We start from the raw sequence: 22,493 nt of genomic DNA, 5'->3' as shown, positions 1-22,493 counted from the left end.
TTCTCCTTTTTGTTCCCATTTCCTACGCTCCTGCTCTCTTTGGAATTGCTTGCTTGCTTGCTCGCGATGCCGTCGCTGTCGCTGCCCCAGTTCGACGCACGTCGCGTGCGCTCATATCTCTTTCGTCTGCCCTTGTGCACGCGTGCGCTTCTTGTCGTTATAGTCGCTTTCTGGATCGCCAGTCTTAGGCTGTCCTGGTTCCAACAATGGGCCGCTTTAATACCTGCTGAGATGAATTTACAATCAAGTATCAATCCTCCTTCTACGTGCTCTGATCATCTGTCTGACCCTCGTGCTAGTGTACCGATTGAATACGTTTCCCCTGCTTCATGTTGGCTTCATCCACATGATCGTCAACATCTTCGCCTTGACTCCCCTTTTGGAACGCTTCGAGGCCGAAAATGGTTCCCTTCCGACTCTGCTCCTCTTCACAGGCCGTTCGTCTTCCCTACCTTTTTCAATTGCCCCGAGTCTAACGAACCTACCAGCATTCGGCCTTCTTCCTGGAGGAAGCTATACCTTGATTGAGAAGTTCATCTTCCACGCCAACACCGCTGTCCAGGGCGCAAGGTAAGACTATCTGATCCCGGACGTTGCTACCTTTTCTAACACAGCCACAGCGTCTGGGTCTTCCTTCTCCTGGCTTCCGAGTCCATCAAGACGTTCAAGCAAAACCCGAACTTTGCTCTTGGTCCTTACAACATCCCTACCTGGACCATTCCCTTGATCCTCAACCTCTTTGTAGCCGTTCTGGTCCCCAATACCAGCTTCCTTGGACACCTGTGTGGTCTCGCTGTTGGTTACCTGTGGGGCCTGGGCTATGTCAAGTTCCTGGTGCCCAACGAGAAGATCCTGAGATGGATCGAGGGCAAGCTTAACCTGCTTGGTCGCCTGCCTCACTACGTCTCGGTTGACCAAAAGACATACGGAAGATATGGTGTGCTCCCTACAACAGCAACGCCCAGACCGGTCCCGACTCTCGCTCCGTTAGGAAGTACTCAGAGACTCGGTCCCTGATTTACATTTTTCATATAAAAAGCTAGATACCCGTTCAATCCTCCAACTTTGGCACCACTCTCTCCAGCCATTTACTCAAATCCTGCAGGACAGCTGGCGACAACGCATGCGCCAAGCCCTCATACTCCTTGATCTCCATCGCCCCATCGTTCACGCCCAACTCTTTGAGTTTGTTCAATCCTTCTGTCCATTTGCTACGCGGAACCAGTCTGTCCGACTCTCCGCGCCCTAAGAACATGGGCACGTGTCCGACAACATGCGGCAATCCTGCCTCGGTACGTAGCTTTTGGATTGTCTCGGGTAAGGGTAGGTAGCCCATCAAACCGACGATGCCAGCGAGCTTCCCAGCGTAAGATGATGTGAGTTCTGTGAGCAACGCAAGAGCGCAGCCTTGGGAGAAGCCTCCGAGGACTATACGGTTTGGCGGTATACCTCGGGATGTCAGATCGTCGATGAGCGATTCGACATATTTCACGCTCTTGATCAGGCCTTCTTCATCTTCATCAGGCGCCAATTCCGGACGACCAGCAGGAGGTGGATTCAATGATGAGGGTGTGTACCATGCATTCTGCCTGGCGTCCATGTTATGTGGTGCGTTCGGAAAGACCCATTGCATATATGGGAGCTTGTTTCCGTCATGGAACTGTGTGGCTATGTCTGCATGAAGTGTAAGCTGTGAATGAGTGGGCTATTCGGACAGGAGATAGACATACTCTCCCAACCCATGGCATCGTCGTCAAGGCCATGGAGAAAGATAATAGCAGCACCATGAGCGGGGTCGCTGGCAGGCTGGGGAGCTGGTTTGATGAGAGGAGGCTGTTGGGTTTGCATGTTGATTTGGTTGATTGGAGTGGAACGGTGACGAAAAGGCAAAGAGGTAGAGAGCATTCTTATAAGCAGGGTATGACTTCAGAGCACAAAGTCTATTGTGCTATTGTTTCACGATGCATTGCTCCTCTCGCCCGTGGTGATACTGCCCCTCCGCATGTGCTAAAGTTTGTCACTTACATGCTTGTCACGCGATCATGCTCAGCCAGATGTGTCTGTTTCTCGGCCATAAAGTACTTTCCAAGCCAGTGTATGATGGTCCAGGGCAATCTGCTTACACATTTTCGTTGGTTGCAACTCGGACCTGACAGCAGTCAAGCAATGCTGCAGTTGTATGCGTGACAAAGTTTATCACATGTCGACATGTTCAATTGTGGGGAAACGAAACATGGATGATGGATCTGGAGCCGAAAGACTTCCGAGATGACGAAGGCTTCAACTTTTGACCAGCGACACAATGCCACATATTGAAGAGTTGCCGACGACGGCAAAGGCAGCAGCGCCAGGATGGAGTTATGTCGTCGACACTGGATATGATCCTTCCAAGGCGGCCATCAACCCTTCCAGTCGCAAACGCGTGCGCGCCTCTGCGGCAGGCCTCAGTCAAGGCGACCTGACCATCCGTCAACAAACTGCCATCCAGCGACATCTAGACGACCTCGACAAGGACAGCCATAAACCCGTCAACATCGCCCCACCGAAATCGAATCGTCGTCAGACTCAAAACACGCGTCGCATCTTGGCTTCAGGAAAGGACTTTTCGCATTACTTGGACCAAGATGAGGCCGCATTGGCTCTGAAGCACCATCACGGTCCAGATGCCGATGTAGAGCCCCAGAAGCCTGCCCAAAGAGCAAGCAAGACCCCGATTGCAAGACGCAAACCACAACCAGCTCCTGCCACAGCCACAGCCACAGCCACAGCCACAGCCGAACCTAGTCCCGCCCCGACTGCTGCTGCTTCGAATGCTGCTTCCACCGCTCCCCAGGCGCCCCTGATACCTTCTTTCCTCAAGCCTTACCTTGTCGACGCTTCTGCCGACACTCAGAAGCTGCAACACGATTCCCTACTATCACCACCGGCCCCGCTCACGGCCACCACTGCTGAGATCGAGGCCTTGCTCTCAGCTCCACAACTATCATACAACATGGCACGCTCTGCACCTTCTTCGGCGGCTGCTCCTCCGCAAAGGGTCTTTTGTGAGATGTGCGGATACTGGGGTCGCGTCAAATGCCTGAAGTGCGGCTCTCGTGTCTGCGGTCTAGAATGCAAGAGCGCCCATGAAGAGAGCAGATGCATCCGATTCTGAGCTTTTCCTTCTCCCTTTCTGTTCTACTATGATACCCCTTTTCTTACAACTTTCCTCAATGCGTATCTCGCTCTCAACGAGTGAAGTCTGCGCTTTCAATCAGACAACTAAATTCGGCAACCACGATAACTGTACGCTGCTGATCTATGCGGAAGGCGCAGATCTCTATCAAAAATGACACACTTGACCTCGGTTGCACACTTCTAACAAAGTCCACGTGCCGGCTTTTAACCCCAGATCGTGAACCCCGCAAGCTTTTTAACGAGCTTCGATGCTTGATTAACCAGTTAAATGCTCGCAACAACATAGCGATATGCACGCTGGTACGCGTTCGCTTAGATCTGTGCTTCGTATCCAACACGATGACTGGACTTGAGTATGATGCTTGAGGTCATCGCTTCTAGTAGCATCGGCTGAGCACTTTATCGCTTACCCCACTAGCAACTCCACATCCTTGAATGGGCAAATTACATTGCAAGGCCTTGCAGATATTACCGAAAGCCACACGATCTGGAACGGTCGTCTCAGGCCCATGTATACCGTTCGTGACCGGAAACATGTATTCCGAGTGGCTTCTCGATCAAAATTTTAGTCTTATAAGACAAAGTCCCTAAGCATTGTGTGTACTCGAGTTTCCCGCCCAACCATGCATCCCAAAGTTCTCTCGCGGCTCATTGCCAGTCTTCTCTTGACATGGACCCTCGGTTTTGTAATGGTAAATGGACAAAGCACTACCCAGCCTTCTCTTGCTCAAATCACAAGCGCATTGGCATCTGGATCTGGTAGTACCTCCTTAGGCAGTGCTTTGGCAGAAGCTGGGAGTACTCTGGAAAGCATCATCTCTGACACCATCGCTCAACTCGCAAGATGGACGACTCTCATTCTATTTCCTGAGCGCTACTATTCGTATGGACGCTCTCCTGCTGTGTATCCGTCGCCACAGGGCCAAGGCAGTGGAGACTGGTCGCAAGCATATAGTCAGGCAAAAGCTTTGGTTGCTCAGATGACCGTTCAGGAGAAAGCAAACATCACTTTGGGCTCTTCGGAGACACACGACTGTAGCGGCTTCACAGGTAGCGTTCCTCGTCTTGGGTTCCCGGGTATGTGCCTGAACGATGCCGAAAGTGGTGTTCGCACCGCAAGCAAAGTCAATGGTTATCCAGCTCAACTACACATTGGCGCTTCCTGGAATAGATCTCTAGCATACGATAGGGCTCTTCATCTCGGCCAGGAGTTCAAGACAAAGGGTGTGAATGTTCTTCTCGGTCCAGTAGCTGGTCCCCTTGGCAGAATTGCGACTGGTGGAAGAAACTGGGAAGGCTTTTCAAACGATCCATATCTCGCCGGCTCTCTGATCGCTCCTACAATTTCAGGCATGCAGAAGCCCGTCATTGCTTGTGTGAAGCACTTCATCGCCAACGAACAAGAGACCAATCGCAGTCCTTTCCTCCAAGGATTTCTCGGTGGCTTGATCAACCTGAACAATTCTGTCTCGTCGAATGTCGATGATAGGACCATGCACGAGTTGTATCTTTGGCCGTTCTATGATGCTGTCAAGGCAGGTGCTGGAAGTACAATGTGCAGTTACCAACGAGTCAACAACAGCTATGGTGTGAGTGTAAACAAGTCAAGATGTCCATATCTGAATGCTGACCAGTTCAGTGCCAAAACAGCAAGACCATGAACGGCCTTTTAAAGACAGAACTAGGATTCGAAGGCTTCGTTGTAAGCGATTGGTATGCGCAACATACTGGTGTCGCTAGCGTGAACGCAGGGCTAGACATGGTCATGCCCAACTCCATGTATCTGGATGTCAACAGTTTCGCTACCGCCATTAAGAATGGCTCTATCAACAGTACTCGTCTAGATGATATGGCCACTCGTATTCTCGCAACCTGGTACCGCTTTGCCAACCTACAAAATCCTGGTTTGAACGATGCTGAAGCACGTCAGGCGGCAGCAGAAGCAACACTCTTCCAGGGCGCCGTCGAAGGCCATGTCCTGGTCAAGAACGTGAACAATGCACTTCCACTCAACAAGCCAAAAGTTCTTTCACTGTTCGGATACGATGCTCCCGGCGGAATCAACACATCCGCCACTAGTTTCCAGCTTAAGCCAAATGGAAAGCTCAATACACAAGCATATACTAACGGTAAGCCCTACACTGATCTTGATGACCTGATCAACTCGGCTCAGGTGCTTCCGGCCGGCTTCGCTGGTCCCGAGGTCGCTTTGAACGGAACACTCTATACTGGAGGTGGATCAGGTGCCATCACACCTGTATCGTCTATCTCTCCTGAAGATGCATTCCGGAGTCAAGCTGCTATCGACGGTACGACCTTGTACGCAGATCTCACGTCACAGAATCCCACTGTCAGCGATCCGAACAACCCATGCTTGGTCTTCATCAACTCCCAATCCAGCGAGACATGGGACCGCAGTACACTAGCAGACATCTACTCCGATACTCTGGTCACCAACGTCGCTTCCAGATGCAAAAACACAATGGTCATCATCCACAGCGCAGGCATCCGCCTCGTCGACCGCTGGATCGACCACCCCAACATCACAGCCGTCATCTATGCCAACCTACCAGGCCAATACAGCGGAACCTCGCTGACGGAAATAATATACGGACGCCAATCGCCCTCGGGTCGTCTCCCCTTCACCGTCGCAAAGAATGAATCCGATTATGGAAGTTTACTGCGGCCGACATTGCCGGATAGGATTAATCCTCAATATTCGCAGTCCGACTTTACGGAAGGGTTGTTTATCGATTACAAACGATTCATACAGCAAAACGTTACTCCACGCTTTGCGTTTGGGTATGGGTTGACGTATTCGAATTTCAGCTATTCGGGGCTGCAGATGTCTGCTAATGATAGTGCGGTCACATCGTCTTCTCCACCTGGTACGGTTGCTGGTATTGCTGCTGAGGGAGGCACGACGTCGCTATACGATATCGTCGCTACCGTGTCGATTGCCGTCAAGAACACCGGCAATGTTGCTGCTGCCGAAGTCGCTCAACTGTATCTCGGCATCCCTGGCAGCGGCGTGCCTAAAGTGCTTCGCGGATTTGAGAAGCAGTTGATTCAGCCAGGTGCGAGTGTCAATATGACATTCTCATTGAGAAGAAGGGATATGAGTATTTGGGATGTGGTTAGACAGCAGTGGGTGTTGCCTTCTGGTGCTTTCAACATTATGGTCGGAAAGAGTGTTTTGGATATCCAGTTACAGGGTACTTTGACGTTGTAGGAAGCAGTGGTTCTATCGAATTATTCGACTGCTATTGTCCACCAATCCACTCTTGCCAGTCTCTAACAGTGGTTACTCCTCAGAAACAACATCACATCGCGACATTGATACGAGTTGACCATAGTCAGCTGCAGCAACACCAAGGAGGGGCTTGAAGATTACCATGGGCAACTGTGAACCGATTTTTTTTCCGCGGAAGAGCAAACGATCAGGAAGAAATAGACTTGATGTACCTGCTGCTCAACACGAGTCTGGTTATGAGTTTCTGAGTTCGTTTGCGAAGCTTGTAACACGATGAAGGTCATGGTTTGAGGGTGATATTGCAACATTGTTGCGAAGGCGATGGATCACGGATCCTACATGCTGCCGGAAAATCTGTGTCTCCTCAAGCGCTTGAACGGGATATTTTTGTTAAAGTCAAGTAGCTATAAACACGTAAGTTACCAGTCTAGCTGCTTGTCTAAAGTACATGTATTCAGTTGAAAGCACGTCGAGTCTGGGACATCATCTTGCCTGGTGAAGATATTCCGGTTTCATGGTCCCTCTTGGTGTGTATCTTTGGAGGAGGGACTTCATGTTCTTATCGCGAGTTCGACATACCTGCGCGATTAAAGACGTTGGTTGCAAAATGTGGTTGTTGTTGTTGCCTTCGTGATTCCATCGATCTTTTACCCTCACGCTCAACCCAGGTCCCTTAAGACCACTCAAATTGATCCAGTCGAAGTAAACTTGCTTCACTAGACTCTGAGATACTCTGACCTTCGTTTCATCGAGTCCAAAGCATGCCAGTCAAAAGTTTCGATGGATGTAAGACGGAAATTGTTGTTGCTCTGGAGACCCTGACTTGATGCTACGATATCCTGCCAACCATCATGTGGGCCTGAGAAATGGTCTAGAGCGATACTGATATGTCACTCGATGCCAATACCTCCTTGCAATGTCTCCAACATGCTCATAAAGCCAATCGAGTGGCCGTGGTGGCATTATCCTCTTTCGTTCGCTGTTTCCTTGGTGAAACACCCCAGCCACGATTGACCATTTAGACTTCCGAACTGTGATCTTTAATCAGACCTCAGCGCTCACACATCTAGGCTTCACTTTCACTTCTCGGCCGAGTTTTTAGACCTCCGTAAAAACGGTGATAGTGGAAAAGGTTCGCGGTGGGGATTCAGTAGTCCACTGCTGTTGAACACAATAATCAGTAATCATGGTATCTGACGGATCAGACTCCGTCGCTATGACTTTCCCTCGTGATCGAGAGCTGTGCGGTCAGCACTTGTGGCGTCTGGGTTTCGAGCAGCTCGCTCCTCGAAACTCACACTCCGCGGAAGGAACAGTAGAGCTTTCGATTGATTGGGGTTTGGGTTGTCGGCTCCATCTTGTGACTGCAGCTGTTGTGGTCTGGCATGGCGGGTTGGCGGGGTCCGACGAAGCTAGGAAATCACTCCTCGGCCGTGGATGGAGGAGCGCAGGAAGGACCCTTGCATCGCTTGCGTGGATGTCTTGCAAATACAGACACCAAGGGTGTGTTCATGTGTAAAGGGTCCTGTACTGTAGACCGTAGTATCCGGCTTAGCACGCCTATCATCTCGCCGGGCACCGAGAGACACACCTAGGGCGACCGTCGCATATGGCGGGACGGAGTGGACTTCCCTTGCCCCTACAACTTCCGAGCCGTTCTTTGCAAGTCGGTTAGAACTTCATCTCTATGCCAAACTCCACCAAGCCAAGACGGAAGTTCTTCATGTCTTGGTAGTCTTGGATGAGGGTGACATGTACGTCTTGGCTTTCGATATCACCGCCCGGAAACTAGACGGGTGAAAGAGAGGAACTCGGCCCAGCCAAGAATTTTGTATGCAACACACACGATCCAGAGAGAGAGAAAGTCGCGATCCACCATGCAGATTAAACGAAAACCCTGTCCCAAACACTCGTTGATCAAGCTTTTCACCAGCCACGATTGGTTGTGGCAGACCATCCACAGACCAAGTCGAATTGTGGATACGAAAGTATTGAATGTGCTTGCAGGGGAAATTTGCACGCTTGCTTGTAGCGCTGCACTCAGGCAGAAAGATCTCCAATAACTGCCGTTGACGCTCCCCAGAAAAGATAGGGGTCGGTTCAGTAACTTACCAAATGGTAACTGACCAGTAAGTTCCCAGTAACTTCCAAGTAACTTACCTCGTAGTTACAGCCGAGGTACGACCGCCCCGCACCGTTAACCTGATCGCCCGCCGAGGCCCTGTTTTTAGACGATTTAGTAAGGGAAATGGGCCATTTATTAGGTTAGCACGGGTTAGATGGTCGGACATCTTAAAAGTCATATTTATTGCGAAGAATTCATAAAATCGAACTGCAGCGCCGGTAATAGCACTCCTCCCTATACATGTATAGTGTTCTCCTTCCTCTAAGCATGCTAGTTATAGCTGTTTAAGTTATAATCTAGTTCACTAAGGACCGGCCTCGCTAGCGGCCCTATCGAGCCTTAAGAACTTTAAGTCTAAGTAGTTACCTCTAATGCTCGTCGTTCCCTTTAAAGCTACTCCGGAGTAATGTTTAGCGACGGTAATCTATAGTAAAATGACTAATAAGTTGGCCCTATATGAGAAGGGGTGCTAGGGCGAGAGTATTAGGGCATAGATAATCCTATTGTCGAGATAGTTTACTAAGTTAGAGGTAGATCTAGCATAGGTATTAAAGCGCGAGAAAGTTAAGATTAAGGCCCTCGCTTCTTTAATGTCTGTTTCTTAGGTCTCTATGTTTAAGCAAGTAATGCCTTCTAAGCTACGCGCTTAGTAGGGTAGTTCTCGCCGGTCTATAGATGTTAAAGAAACTGCTAATAGGGCCGTATTACCTATAACGGTAATAGTAAGGTAATGTCGAGATTAGTAGTTCGAAGTAAGTAAGGAGTAGGAGGTAGACCTTCGAGCTAATAACATAAATCTAGATAGGGCGCTAACTAATCGTCCTCTAGCTCTTTTCTCTAAATTCGAGTAACGCTAACTGCTATAGCAATGTCGTCGATAAGGTTATTAAGAACGACTAGATCTAAGAGGTTAATACGCTTAAGTTCGTCGACGCAGAACCGATAGATCTTTTGCTTATTAAGGTAGGCCTTCTATCGCTCTGCTCGGCGCTCGATCTGCTCTCGTTTTAATTAGTTAGTCTAAAGGACCTCTCTACGGTTAAAGGCGCGGCAATTTATGTAGATTACGTATAACATTGTCGTCGTCGAAGTTAACATGCGCGATTAGTAAGAGTTCTAAATATAATTTATTGCTAAAAACGACCTCTCTAAGGGCACGGAGTTAGCTAGAGTTACCGCTAAGCGACTAGCTAACTTAGCTAGAGTAGAGGCACTAAAGTTGCTAGCAAAGTTCTAAAAGGTCTAAGGATTAAATCTAACCTTATCTCGCTATAGCTAAGGGTTTAAGAAGACCCCCTTACGCTCGATATACGTAGTAAGTTATCGCTAAAACGGACCGATTTTATCGATAGGAACATAGTGTTTAAAAAACCGGTAAGTAGCTACCTACTCCTTAGGCGATTGCTCGATGTCCTCTATATCTAACTAACAGTTAAGAAGGTAGGCGGCATAGTAGATATTAGTCGTTTAAATAGTAAGGCGCTTATCTAACCTCTTTAGAACTATGTCCTTATTAGGCAATGTTTGCGCCTCGAGCTTAAGGCGAAGATTACGCTAGCGAGGAATTACTATACCGATAGTCGACCTATCGTTCTTAGACAACTTCTAAGCAAAGTAAAAGGGCTTAATAAGGCTAGCGAGCTCTTCTACCTCCTTCTACTACTCCGGCGAGTTAATAAATAAGCAGATATCATTATTCGATAGTAATCCGCGCTTAGATGCCCGTTATAATAACCCTCGATTCTTTAAGAGCGCTATAACCGCGGCGTAATAAGAACCCTAGCGTATCGAGTAGGCGATAGTAAAGGCATATAACTTCTCGCCTTCCTTATCGGCTAACTCGAGCAGTAATTGCTAGATCTTATTAGAGGCTCTAAGATAGGTTAATGCCGCATTTACCTCCTTTAAAGTTAAAGAATAATACTCGATATTACTAGCTGTCTCCTAGTTAGTAATATCCTTTAAGCCGAGCTATAACCTATGCTTATCGTATAGAACATAGAAGACATGCTACGTCCTTAGATCCTATTATAGAGCTCGATGAAAATTACGCTAAGTACTATAGGTATCGGTGTAGATGCTATTCTACTTCGACAGCTTATTTCCTATTAGTTTACTAACCTTCTCGATGACTAGTTCTTTAGTCTAGTTACTACCTATTGTTACACTTCTGCCGTTAATAGCGTCGATAAAGAACGCCTACCTATCCGCCGTGTTAATAGATAGGTTTGCGACCCTGTCTCTGTTGTTCGCACCGGATTTATCCGTAATAAAATTAAGGTATAGGCGATGTCGATAGGTGCTATAGGGACGCTCTCTAGCAATGATAGTTTTAAGCTAATTTCTAACCTCTTAATAGCACTCTTAAAGAAGTTCCCTCGTAAGGCGATAGCGCGAAGGAGGTAAATAATTAAGCTCTAGATTTAATGCCTTAAACATCGCCCTTAGGTCCGGATTCTTCTTATAGGTGTTAAAGGGTAGTCCTCCTTAATAAATCGCTATACTAGCTATCTTATCTAGCTTATGTCGAGTTAGCGCCGGAGTTCTCGAAGGGCTAGTAGTCGACTAGCCGACCTTGCTTAGTAGCTTCTATAAATGAACCTCTAGGTATTAAGCAACTTTAGGGTTACCCTAGCGTACTAGTACCTTAAAGTCCTCGAGGAACGGCAAGCACTCGAGTAAGTAGTCTACCTTGCGGTCGTTACCATTGTTTCTAAGCGTAAAATCCGGACACTAGTTGCACTTAAAGGCGTCTCCGATACTAGTAAACTAACGGCTAATAACGCTAGTCTTCTTGCCTCCTCCCTTCTTTAATAACATTGCTAATTATTAAGCTATATATAGGACTCGAAACGACGAACAAGACGGCCTTAACCCCTTACTAATACCGCTACGCCACTGACGTTAAAAGCTCGGCCGAGCTCGGCTATATCGGAGACCGGTAAGTTACTCAAAATCTACAGCAAGTTACCGCAGTAAGTGACATTAAGTAACTTACTCGTAAGTTCCGTAACTTGACCACCCCTAAGAAAAGACAGAGGAGAGGAGAAAAAGGACGCGCAATCCCACGTCATACCAAGGACTGCTCATCTACGCTAAGAAGCCCCAGAGGGAAAATATAGAAGCATCAAAGGGACCAGATGGTAATCTCGCCAAGCGGCAACTTCGTACGTCGTTTGTGTAGTCTCGTTGGTGAATGGTGTTTTGCGGTGTTGTTACATCCTACAATAGTTAGGCAGAGTTGCTTTGACCGTGTCAAAAGAGACCCACATCGCGAAATGTGTTGTAGCGGAGGTGTCACGGTGAGAAGCTCGAGGCTGCTTGGCGTTGTTTGACACTTGAAGGAAGTGTCACTTTGTTGTGACATCTCGTCATAAGTGTTTGCGATCTGGACGTGAAGAAGGATGAATGATTTGGCGAGCAAAATCGCTGTCGAGTACGCGTACTGACAGCTCGTTCTAGAGGATACCTTAGAACCACCAACTAACGACGTCCAGACCGCATGTCAGTGTGCATGTTGACAAATGAGTAGCTGGAGTACTCGGAGTACAGTAGCTAGAACTCTCCACCTGAACATAGCACTCCTGGCATCGACACATATCCACTTTGACCCCTTTGCCCAAGACCATGTACTCGAGTATCTTTCTTCGCGAAGAAAGGGTCAGAATTTGAGGCATCACAATCATCTCGATCCTCAAGTAACTCGTGCTCAAACGAAACGCCAAGATGACTCAGAAGCAATCGTCCTTTCTCACATGCATCAACAACACGCAATACATTCCTTCGTCTCGGCAGGAAGCTGAACATCCAAATTTCCCTTCGGCATTGCCGGTGCAAAGAGGCGAAGGATAGAGTAATGAGAAGATCACAAGGATCTAGCGGCCGTTGCGAGTTTTCGTCCCTTGTCGGTCAGGTCAAGAGACGAGATATTCCGAGATATGAGGGATCAAACAGAGCAATTGGGATAGAAGATCCCCTGGGATGATGATTCAGATAACGATGATGATGTAGGATTGCGAAAAGTGATGCACCAAATGGACCCATGACTCGGTGGAGAACATGCCGAGTCAAGTTCGTGAACCGACCTCTTGGTCGAAGTCTCGGCGTGCAGTCCGCCGGCAAACGGCGGTCAATCAGCACATCTGCCGGGACGCACCCAAATTCATAGTCTGACGCCGCGTCTCGGCGCACCGCCACACGTATCCAACGTCGGAGGGAGGGCAGGAAAAAGCAATCGAAGATTCGAGGTCGCAGTGGCGCTGGCAGACACGTCGTCCACCGTTTGGTAACGGCGAAGAGGGCGGGTAAAGTAGCAATAGCCTGACATCCGTTAACCCTTACTCCGTACTCCTCACAGGCTGAGTTAAAGATAGAGGACGCTGATGCGATGTGAAAGGTATACGGCCGTAAATTCCGGACCCTATAAAACTGAGGAACTAAGTGGCTGCTGTTCGAGGAAAGACCATTTCCAATGACCAGAGAAACGGTCGGGTATTGTGTGCTGATAACCATCTTGCAAAAGACAAGGAAAATAAGATATGAGAATAATGAACAACCAAGGAAAAAGAGCAAAGAAGGGTATCTCGAAACAGACAGTCAGACCCTTGAGCACCCAATATCGGGCCCAGACATTCCCAGAAACCGCTCAACCACTGTGTACATTGAACGAACAAATCGTGCTTGTCTGTGTGCGCCGGGGTGAAATAAAGCAGGATGATGAGAAAAAACATTAGTAGAGGAAACAGAGCAATAAAGCAATCAAATAACGGAAGTTCTCGCAAGAAGGGGTATCGGTTGAATCAACACAAGGAAAGGTCCAATGGTAAGAAAGGACAGGGGTATCTCAAATCGCCTGATCGCTGATCGAAGGCGGGATATGATTAGCCTTCAGTCTCCAGGACCCAGGTAGCAGGTTGATTCATGACGGGTCATTATCAGGGAGGTTGGTGATGGCGATTTAGTAGACCAGCCTGAGCTCGTATCCAGAGGAAGCGTTTGGCCTCGAATGCCACTGGTTTTGTTGTACATCGACTGGTGCGAATTCGGCCTTCATATCTTGTCCTTCTGGCAATTCGCGAATTGCCTCATCGTCCATCAAGATCTGGATTCCCTTGGGGTTGATGCGGACCGTGCGGACAATCTTTTGAGGTTCGATGCCAAACTTGACTGCAGCTGCGCTGACAAAATCGTTGAGGTTTCTTTGCAGAAGATACACTGCGCGGTAGTAGTTGTCCTCGGCCGCCTTGCCATGGACTCGAGGTTGCAAATAGAAACAAGCCACTAAATACGTTAGTTTCGGTTATTTTTATCTCAAGGTAGAATAAGCTTACGAGGCTTGTTAGCGCGCTCTGGAGGGGGTTGATAGGCAGAGTCGACACCAATTGCTTCGAACCAGCCGGAGAGAGTGCCGCCAGTTGGTGAGTGAGCCTGCATCTTCACAGGCTGGTCGGGTGGACTGGCCAAGTGCTGTGGGTTAGAAGACTTCAGGTCCATGGGTGCGACTTGAGAATTGCTGCGGCCCCATTCGTTCGAGTTAACGCGAGAGGGAGGGCCAAAAGCACTTGGACGGCGGAAGTTTGAGGGTAGCGATTGGTTGCTTGGAGTGGGCGAGACCATAGCAGAGCTGCCCTTGTTACTTTGACCATCCCACATGTTCGTGTCGCTAGTATCGACTCTAGTCAGGCCTTGAGAATCTCCAGAAAGGCTCACTGGGTGAAGATCGGGGTCGTCCTCCTCTGCGCCTCGCAAGAACAAGACGCTAATCGGGCGAGTGGAGCCAAACATGTCTTGCAGTCCAATGAGCTTCATTTGCAGGTCTTCTTCGGCGGAAGATCTTCCAGTCGAGGCTGTAGAGGACATGGACCAAGTTCTCTTGTGCTTAGGTACTTTGCCGGGTCTTTGAGGGATAGCGTTGACCTTTGAGATGGAGCCACTTCTCTTGCGCTTGCTCGAATCTCTCATACCGGACTCGATCTGAGAAATCTGCTGATTCATTTTGTCAATCAGCTTCTTGACGTGGGCGACATCGTTGGAAAGCTTGCGCTCGGCACCGTGGTCGCGGAATAGCTTGACTTTGCAGTAGCAGACTTCGTGGGCGGGTTGTTGTGAAGGCGACATGGAGTCAAGCAAGAGCTCGGTCTTGGTGCACAGGCGGACTGGAATGCCCTTGACACCCTTTGAATGGCTGAAGTCGGTGGACAAGAAGTTGAAGCGAACAGAGATGGGACACTCGATTCCTTGTGCGTTGGGAGACGGGCTCCATGTCACACAGAAGCCATCAAACGAAGAGGATTCGAGTTCCAGCTTGGGTCGGTTGAGGTCATTTGATTGGTTCTGGTCGACAAACTCGACTGCTTGTAGACGGCCGCCACGTTGGTGAGCTTCGTTAGTACCGCGGCCTTCTTTCCAGAGCTGCCAGCAAGCTCCAGGGCGCTGTCTTTGGGAGTCTTCTTCGAATGAGACGCGGACGAAGGTGCGGTATTTAAGTTGGCCGACAACAGAGTGCTGAGGAGCAGTGTCGTGAACGTTGAGTGTGTAGGCCTGACCCTTGTTGAGGTATGTGATAGGAATCTCATCAGCCGATCTGACCATGGCGGTCGGAGCATTGAGAGTGACACGGTAACGGAAGCTAAGAAGATCGTGAGTATAAAGCATTGAAAAGGGTGGACTGGGTACTGACTTCTCGCTCGAGGGGTGTTGAGGGAGAGCGACGAGCGCAGCGTTGCTGAGCTGAGGCTGAAACATGGGTTCCATTTGAGTTTGGTTGGACATTTCGACGTCTAGGTTCATGTCACCACCACACATTGGTGAGTCGGCGGCTTGACTGTCGAGTTGTTCAAAGAGCGGGCCTTGGTGCTGGAAGTTGTGGGGAGGGAAGGTAGGCTGGTGGTGCATTTGGAAAGGGTGAGCAGGGTTTCCGAATGGGTTCATGTGATGGTGATGCTGCATAGCATGTGCAAACGAGTGCATGTGGGTGAGCTGGGGAGCATGGAGTGCCGCTGTGTCGGAAGTGGACATGGAGAGGGGAGTGTTCAAGCCCAAGCCAAAACCCGGAGTGTGGAGGTCACCTGCTTGCGGGTGGTAGAGGGTGTTTGTGCCACCAGGGGTGGGAGTGTAGTAGCCTGGCATTTGGTTTGCGAAGGTGTTGAACGAGGAGCTGTTTGGGTCAAGCACCGAGGGGGTGAGGCCGGTGCTGCCAAAGTTCCACTGTTCGGTCGAGGAAGCTCGAGGAGTGGGGTCGGCATCCTTGATGTTGTGGTGCTCGGCGAATTGCCTGTAACCGCAATGGGATGGTTAGTCATTGCGTACTACGACAGCAGTGGTGGAGAGTGGTGGACGGTTGCTTGAGGGACTTGGTTGGGTGAGCGGAAAGGTGGAGAGACATACCGAGGATTCAGCGTTGCGACATCCAAAGCGTTCAGCGAGGGCGCGTTGGCGTGGCCGGCCGACGAGGTGGGCGGGTTGTTGGGATTGAACTTGATGGCCTCGAGGTAAGGCTTGAAGCTCTTTTGCAATTCGATGCTCGGCTTTTGCGAGCTTTGTCTGCAGCAGCAATAACAAATCATGTCAGCCACGGATGCGCGCGCGAGGTTCAGCCAGCTGTGGCAGTGTGGCTCGCTCTTACCTATGCTCGAACATGGTTACCGGGCGCTCACCATGCGATGTTGAGATGTGATAAAGTCTTCAGGGCGCCGACACTGCGAGCGCGTGGAGGAGAAGGACAAGGTGCTTATGTGGAAGAGGAAAGACAACTCTTGCGGATAAGGTCGTCACCAGGTGAGTCGATGAAACAGCGTGCAATAAGGGAAAGGCGCAACCACAAGCCACAGGATGCGCGCCGTTTTAACTGCAGGCTGAATTGTGGCCCGACCAAAACCTACGCTACCAACATGGAAGCGACACTCTTGGATGTCCCGTGCGCTGCCGATTTCTTCGCTTGCGCTTGCTTGCGTGCGCGCCCATCGCTCCAACGCTGTCGTCTGCCAGCATCATGCCTCGTGCGTGTGCCTCGCTCCGCTCTCTCGCTTTTCGCTGTCCCAAGAAACTGCACAACTCTGTCCCGCGCCACACCTAGCCACATGGCTGTGCAAAAGCATCGAGACTGCCGAAGCCTGCCTTTGTTGTCAACATGGCCGACCCTTGGTCTGGTGCCACAATTGGTTTTTGTTTTTGCTTCGGATCGCTTGTCGCTCACTCATGCACGCTTGCAAAAACGGAAAGCGTGTGCCCTCGTGTGGCTGGAAACGCATCCCCGCAAAGCCAGCGGCGCTGACTCGAGCCCTCTCACGCCAATCTTCGATCTTTCCTCTCACCAAAACTGCGGCTCGATCACCATTCTCTGAAATCCGAGGCATCGTCTCCGATGCTAACTGCTTCGAAGCTTACGTTGCATCCAGCCAGCAAATCTGACTAGCACGCATTTGAGACTGCCCGACTCTACCCTTTCCACGCCCCCCTTTTGCCGTTCCTAACTCGCAGACCACCGCTGTCGCATCTCGCATTAAACTCGAGTAGATACGGAGGCAGACTGCTGACCTCCACCTCTCTCTGTCGCTGTCGTGACGTAGCCACTCCCGCGCTGCACAATACCGTGCGCGGGTCGACGCATACAATCTTCCCCGAGCCCTCTTAGCACTGCATGCTATCAAATCTCACCCTGCATCAATGGTCGGAACGATTCTGCGATGGTAATTCGCCGATACAGCCACATCTCTTCCCAATCCTTGACCAATTCTGCTGCCGCTCTGGCATCGGTAGCATGCCCTATTTTCTTCTAGAAGAAGCTCTTTCTCTGCCGTCTTTCTGCTTCAAGCAATTTCCCTTTTGCAAGAGCAACCGAAATTGAGATGTGCTTACGACTGGTCCGCTGGACTTTGGTAAGCCACTAACATCATGCGCTGAACAAACCTTATATTGCGTCGAGCCATCCTATTATTATTACCACCACTGTCCATATTGTAATTGCGCATGGCCCTTCAAGGGATAGCAGACGGAGACAAAAAGAACGCACGTCCTGCCGTTTCAAACGAGCGCTGTCAAAAAGTGCAAGCCCGATAGAGCTTTCGTCATTGGAGACTTTGCACTATGCCCCACCCTCACACCGTTTGGGCGTTCGTTCAAACGGCGCCTTTCGCGCTTGGCTCCTCTCTCTCGCGAAAGCCACCCCAAGCACCACACGAGTGCAGCAGCCCTCGAGGCATCGATCAGCGAACAAGTTGGCCCGTAACATTTCCGAAGCTTGTGATCCGCCGATCTTTCCCCCTCTCTATCCCCATGCGTCTGCCACAGCGAAGTGGCGGTGGACAGCGAAGCAATACGGAGTGGGTATCCACTTTCCCGGAGACTTCTGATCTTCAAAGCAGCCCGAAGATCCTGCGATGACCAGTGACCCAAGGTCCGTCCATGTGTCTTGCTGAGCAATCGGGAAGGGATGTGGTTGAAGAAATTGGCTTTCGAGACGAACGATTTTTAGCTTATCTGTAGCGATTCCGAACGTGGCTCATTGGGAGCGGGAGAGCTGTCGGTATGTCTCAGCGAGGGCAGCTTGTGCCACAGTTCGCACGTACGCCACACCTAGCGACATCACCAGCCGCTTTTTGACGTTTCTCATGTGGCGGTGCCTCGGCCATCCTTTCCCCTCTTCTGCCAAACCTTGTGGCAGATGTGGCAGGTGAGTTGTGGCTGTGGCTATGCAGCTGTCACTCCTGTCACGCCTTGAAGCAAGTCGAACGCGCTCCAGACCCGTTCCTTCCAAACTCTCTGATATGATTCGATGTGAGTCTCTCTGCGGGAGATTTGCTGCACCCAATATGGATACTGGTTGGTACGGGTAACTCGGTATGGAGGGTGTGGCTGTCATCCATCTAATATGCCGCGGGCTGGTGGACGTTCGGAACCCCTCCCACGAAGACAATCTCCCGTGTTTTGTGGCAGTTGCTTGATTGCATTTGCCCTGTCCGCTACATGTCCGGATAGAGTGTCTGGAGATGGCCCTTCTGTGGCTGGTGTCTGATGCACAATCGTAGAGAAGGGTACTGTACAGTACGAGAGATCTACCACGTCCCTGGACCAAAAACACTGTCTTATTCCCCCTGACCGTGCTATTTGGAAGCAGTCGCGCGCGCCTATCAATGATCTACAAAGGACCTCTTTGCCGCTACGTGATCAAAGAAAAAGGTCATTGTGTCACTCTATCTGCTGCCAAAGTCGTCTTCAGAAATTCCACGCTTCAATACAGCCGCGAAGTGGTCGAAACAGCCATTGATGTGGAGATTTGAGGTCTTTGCGAAAAAAGGCGCAAGACTTTGTGCCCTTTCCTCGCATGGAGAAAATAGTCCATGACGCGGCAGACTTAACGCAGGGTATAGAGTAGATTGCCAATGAGATAGATTGCTTCGGTAGTACCTGATACTGTCATACTGCAGCTCTTTGTATCATATGAGGTGTGAGGCTTCCATTTGTGATGCCTGGAGCATTACTCCGAGCGTACCTGCAATTCAATCTGCAGCACAAGAAACTGTATACGTAGACCCCCTTGACGGACAGCATCTTGAGACACCCAGTAAGATCAATGGACACTATCATATGTACACACGCTACGGTACAGTTACTGGTACCTGGGCAGGGCGAGAGAAGTGTGTATTGCATGTTCTATTGGCTATCACTGTAGACGACGGAGAGAAAGCCACGCTGATGATTGACGGAAGCATGCACAGCCACACCTAGTAATTCTTCCACTGCATATCCCCCGCCATTCCTATCTTCCACATGACCCATGACCCATGGGGTTATCAATGGCAGCCTTTCGTCATGCTCAATTATAGCGGTTGGTGATCTAGAATTGGTGATGCCAGGGTTGTGCGCTCTTGCCTCATGCGTTGGCGCGATACGATCCATGTAATTCTGCTGATGGTTTTGGCGAGTTCGAAGGAGCAGCAGCACGAGCGGCAACGACTGCAATGTTGTTGACATCGTGCATGCTACCGTAGCGTCCAGAATGGCGTTGGCCATTGACCAAATCACCGATGCTTCTCACGCTGTCTCTTGACGATAGGCGAGGGCTTTCCAAGAGATTGCTGGATCTTGATGTTCCTCTGCTATGGTTTGTGTCACCATCCGAGGCTCTAATGGCAGTGAGGAAGCTTGACGATGAATCCTCTCTCCTTGGCCTTGCGAGCGATGCGTCGAATACGGGACTTGGTATCTTTGACAGGCCAGGCGACTCTATCAGGGGTGTTGTGACTGGCGACGACACAGCGCTGTCTGCAGCGCGGATGCCTGATGCCTTGAGCGGGGATGAGGAGAGCGGCGGAGCAAAGTTGTCTACGGAGACACTTCTATGGAGAATTGATCTTGCAGGTTGTTGTGCTCTCTCTTGCGAAGAGCGCAGGTCGTTGTCATACTCAAAGGAGAACCTTCGTGCATGATCCAGATAAAGAGACTCAGGACGAGTCTTTGAGGTCCGAGACGTGATCCGTTCGTTGTTGCCTGCCTCGAACGACGGTGTGCGGAAATCAGGGTAGTGAATGGGTTGATCCTCACATGCAACCTCAATGGTTTGCCTGAGCAAAGATTCGTCGATGTTTGAAGTAGCTGTTGTATCTTCATCGCCAGCCATGCCTGCGTGCTGCTGAGCGGAATCGTTCCCGGATGAGTCGGTGTCGGAAAAAGAAGGTCTGCCGGCCAGCAGTTCGAACATTGAGGCCTGAGAGAGGCTGGTGAAGTCCTGCGGACTGGGAGGCGAGTCGAATGGAAGGTCGCTGTAGTGACTGGTGGTAGAGAACTTGTGCGATAGTACCGCCATCTTCTGCGATGGAGATACAGGACGATTTCGGAGGGGTACTAGAGGTAATGGTGAGTTTTGTTCCTCCGGAAAAGGGGTCGACCAACCTCGTTGAGCCTTTCTGGCAGCTTCAGCCCTGGCATCATCTTCAACTCTCGTTCGTTCGAGGAATTCAAAAACTGTTTCCCTAGGGTCATTTTTGCTCGTGTTGGCGCCAGATGCAGTACGTCGTCTATGCTCGTTTCGCAGTATACTGCCTTGTCTTGCACGAAAGACTCCGGCCACACCTTCCTTGTCTTTTGCGATGATGAGTTCGAGCCTCTTGACCTCGGCTTTGTATTCCTCTCTTTCTTGTTGCCATTTCTGTCGTTCTCGCTCTGTCTCATGATGAGATGCGAATCGAGTTTCGACTTCGTATTTCAGCTTGCGCATCAGAGAGGCGTTCTCGTCGCGAAGATTGCGGAATCCTTCGAATATCATGAGAAGTGGTGAGTTGTGCTTGACGTCCAAGGGGCGGTAAGGTTCTGCCATCAAGGTGCGCATCATCGAGTCCATCATCTGGTCCGGGTCTGGCTCACATCCTTCTGGCCAGGTCTCATGAGGAGAGGAGATTGTTTCTTTGAAGGAGGTGCGCTGGTCGGCAGACCATGTCGAAGATCTGCCATGGTTGGCCGAGGAAGTGCGGTGGGAGAAGTAGGAGCTGATTTTGGGTCGCGCCTTCTTTCGAGATGAGCCAAAGCCGCGAGTGATTACTGGCTCTGTCTCATCTTGCTCTCCTACAGGCATAAGTGCATGTGGATAGCCAGGCTGAATCCTTCGGCGCCATTGATAGACATCTGCCATTGTCTTGATTTAATCGCGAATGATGATGTGGATTGTGATGTAGGAAAAAGAGATCCAGTGATACTCGATTGGAAGCTTTGTTGGCGGCAGCGTGAAGGTCGAGCGATGCATGATGTACTGTTTCAGGAATGGCAGCCGCGACTGCATACTTTGCTCTTCCTCAGAGCCAAAACGCACTTCACAACAGTCACAAGGTGAAACGCAGATAAATTGATACGAGAACTTTGGAGCTTTTTTTAATAGAGAAGAGGTATGGGATTGTCACGTACGTAAGGAAGATAAAGGAAATAGAAGAGATGTAACCCCAACTCCATGCACATGTACCCGATGGATGACAGGTCAAGTGTTTGGTAATGGTGGGGTCTTTGGTATTGGCACGATGGAAAATCCTTCAGCAGAGTCTGCATAGTATTTGCAAGTTGCTGTACACACTGATGCCGTGTTGTTTTGTTTTGGGGAAGATGTCACGGAGTGAGGTGGAAGAAGACGGAAAAGTAGAGGTGGACCAGGGCGACAGGCGGCGGGACCGAGGGGCGCATTTGCACAACCAGTTTCATGGCATTTGTCGTGAGGAGTCGTTTCGTGCTCCTTCTAGCAAAGCCTCCAACCCATAACACTAGACGCCGATTTTTGACTTTCGTGATGTGGTGGACTTGTTTATGCGGACTCTCTCTTGCCCTCCTTGACCTCCTTCTGTTGTGGTTGTCAGTATGGCGTCGCATGGTCGATGGGAGCTGCGCCACGTACCAGGGCTCTCATGGTGCCGTGAAGAGCATGTCTGTGGTTGCGTCTGAACTTGGGGTCGGTGCCCTTGAGGGAAGGGTATCTGTGAGTCTTGGGCTTCTTGATACTGTTGGTGCCGTAGTGTCAGTCGCTCGTTCTCATCGGTCTGGTTGATGGCGAAAAGGGCGATAGAGGAAAGTCGTGGGAGTTGTCGATGCGTACCCGTTCTTGTGGGCCTTCTTGGCCTGGTTGTGCTGCGACGAGTTCTTGGACTCTGTAAAATTTTGTCAGCATTCCATCGGCGTCTTTGACAGCATGTCGTCGCAACTTACTGGCCATTGCGACGTCTGGAGGTGTATAACTTGTCGAGGTTGCTGGATCTCCAAGTTTCGCGCTGTGAAGTTGCCCAATTCTGCGCACACCGCTAAGCGAGTGGCCTTGGCGTGCACGGCCTTGGCGTTTTGACTTGCAACTTCATTCCGGTCCACTCGACCATTTTATCATTTCTGAGTGAACACAATTACCTTTTGGAATAAATTTGATTAGATCACCTTCATGTCCGGTTCTCAGAAGCCATATCAATGACATCC

General features: G+C 50.1%; 8 protein-coding genes across 8 annotated transcripts; 3 read left to right on the top strand and 5 right to left on the bottom strand.

The window, feature by feature from the left end:
- Nucleotides 1–66: 66 nt before the first annotated feature.
- M438DRAFT_256522 (uncharacterized protein) lies at nucleotides 67–963 on the top strand (the record flags this gene model as incomplete). Its single annotated transcript, XM_029899722.1, has 4 exons — nucleotides 67–247; nucleotides 300–437; nucleotides 489–570; nucleotides 621–963. Coding segments are annotated over 4 exons (744 nt in total), but the record flags the coding sequence as incomplete, so codon positions are not given.
- An 88-nt stretch (nucleotides 964–1,051) lies between these two features.
- On the bottom strand, nucleotides 1,052–1,848 carry M438DRAFT_339204 (alpha/beta-hydrolase; the record flags this gene model as incomplete). The annotated part of the gene is made up of 2 exons (XM_029904197.1): nucleotides 1,052–1,674; nucleotides 1,731–1,848. The coding sequence occupies 2 exons, from the start codon at nucleotides 1,846–1,848 to the stop codon at nucleotides 1,052–1,054; spliced, it is 741 nt and encodes a 246-aa protein (XP_029756325.1).
- Nucleotides 1,849–2,302: 454 nt separating this feature from the next.
- M438DRAFT_282516 (uncharacterized protein) lies at nucleotides 2,303–3,154 on the top strand (the record flags this gene model as incomplete). The annotated part of the gene is made up of 2 exons (XM_029901307.1): nucleotides 2,303–2,657; nucleotides 2,739–3,154. 2 exons carry the CDS (start codon nucleotides 2,303–2,305, stop codon nucleotides 3,152–3,154), a joined length of 771 nt encoding a protein of 256 aa, XP_029756324.1.
- Nucleotides 3,155–3,866: 712 nt separating this feature from the next.
- On the top strand, nucleotides 3,867–6,409 carry M438DRAFT_282517 (putative beta-glucosidase; the record flags this gene model as incomplete). The annotated part of the gene is made up of 2 exons (XM_029901308.1): nucleotides 3,867–4,766; nucleotides 4,817–6,409. The coding sequence occupies 2 exons, from the start codon at nucleotides 3,867–3,869 to the stop codon at nucleotides 6,407–6,409; spliced, it is 2,493 nt and encodes an 830-aa protein (XP_029756323.1).
- Nucleotides 6,410–12,193: 5,784 nt separating this feature from the next.
- On the bottom strand, nucleotides 12,194–13,314 carry M438DRAFT_118998 (uncharacterized protein). Its single transcript, XM_029898737.1, has one exon. The coding sequence runs from the start codon at nucleotides 13,065–13,067 to the stop codon at nucleotides 12,465–12,467; it is 603 nt and encodes a 200-aa protein (XP_029756322.1). The 5' UTR covers nucleotides 13,068–13,314; the 3' UTR covers nucleotides 12,194–12,464.
- Nucleotides 13,315–13,512: 198 nt separating this feature from the next.
- Nucleotides 13,513–16,193, bottom strand: M438DRAFT_377755 (uncharacterized protein; the record flags this gene model as incomplete). The annotated part of the gene is made up of 5 exons (XM_029908754.1): nucleotides 13,513–13,835; nucleotides 13,886–15,183; nucleotides 15,235–15,828; nucleotides 15,942–16,097; nucleotides 16,180–16,193. 5 exons carry the CDS (start codon nucleotides 16,191–16,193, stop codon nucleotides 13,513–13,515), a joined length of 2,385 nt encoding a protein of 794 aa, XP_029756321.1.
- A 2,893-nt stretch (nucleotides 16,194–19,086) lies between these two features.
- M438DRAFT_326939 (uncharacterized protein) lies at nucleotides 19,087–21,180 on the bottom strand (the record flags this gene model as incomplete). Its single annotated transcript, XM_029903148.1, has 2 exons — nucleotides 19,087–20,396; nucleotides 20,445–21,180. 2 exons carry the CDS (start codon nucleotides 21,178–21,180, stop codon nucleotides 19,426–19,428), a joined length of 1,707 nt encoding a protein of 568 aa, XP_029756320.1. The 3' UTR covers nucleotides 19,087–19,425.
- A 657-nt stretch (nucleotides 21,181–21,837) lies between these two features.
- Nucleotides 21,838–22,242, bottom strand: M438DRAFT_339199 (uncharacterized protein; the record flags this gene model as incomplete). The annotated part of the gene is made up of 4 exons (XM_029904196.1): nucleotides 21,838–21,873; nucleotides 21,928–22,030; nucleotides 22,126–22,177; nucleotides 22,236–22,242. 4 exons carry the CDS (start codon nucleotides 22,240–22,242, stop codon nucleotides 21,838–21,840), a joined length of 198 nt encoding a protein of 65 aa, XP_029756319.1.
- Nucleotides 22,243–22,493: the final 251 nt, after the last annotated feature.

This window comes from Aureobasidium pullulans (assembly GCF_000721785.1).
Source record: "Aureobasidium pullulans EXF-150 unplaced genomic scaffold scaffold_27, whole genome shotgun sequence".
NCBI lineage: Eukaryota > Fungi > Ascomycota > Dothideomycetes > Dothideales > Saccotheciaceae > Aureobasidium > Aureobasidium pullulans.
Note: the sequence above shows the minus strand (reverse complement) of the source record. Positions and strands in the feature narration are given on the sequence as shown.

Excerpts from the sequence above, each read along its gene's own strand:
- M438DRAFT_118998 (XM_029898737.1), bottom strand. The coding sequence starts at position 13,067 with ATGGTTATCAGCACACAATACCCGACCGTTTCTCTGGTCATTGGAAAT.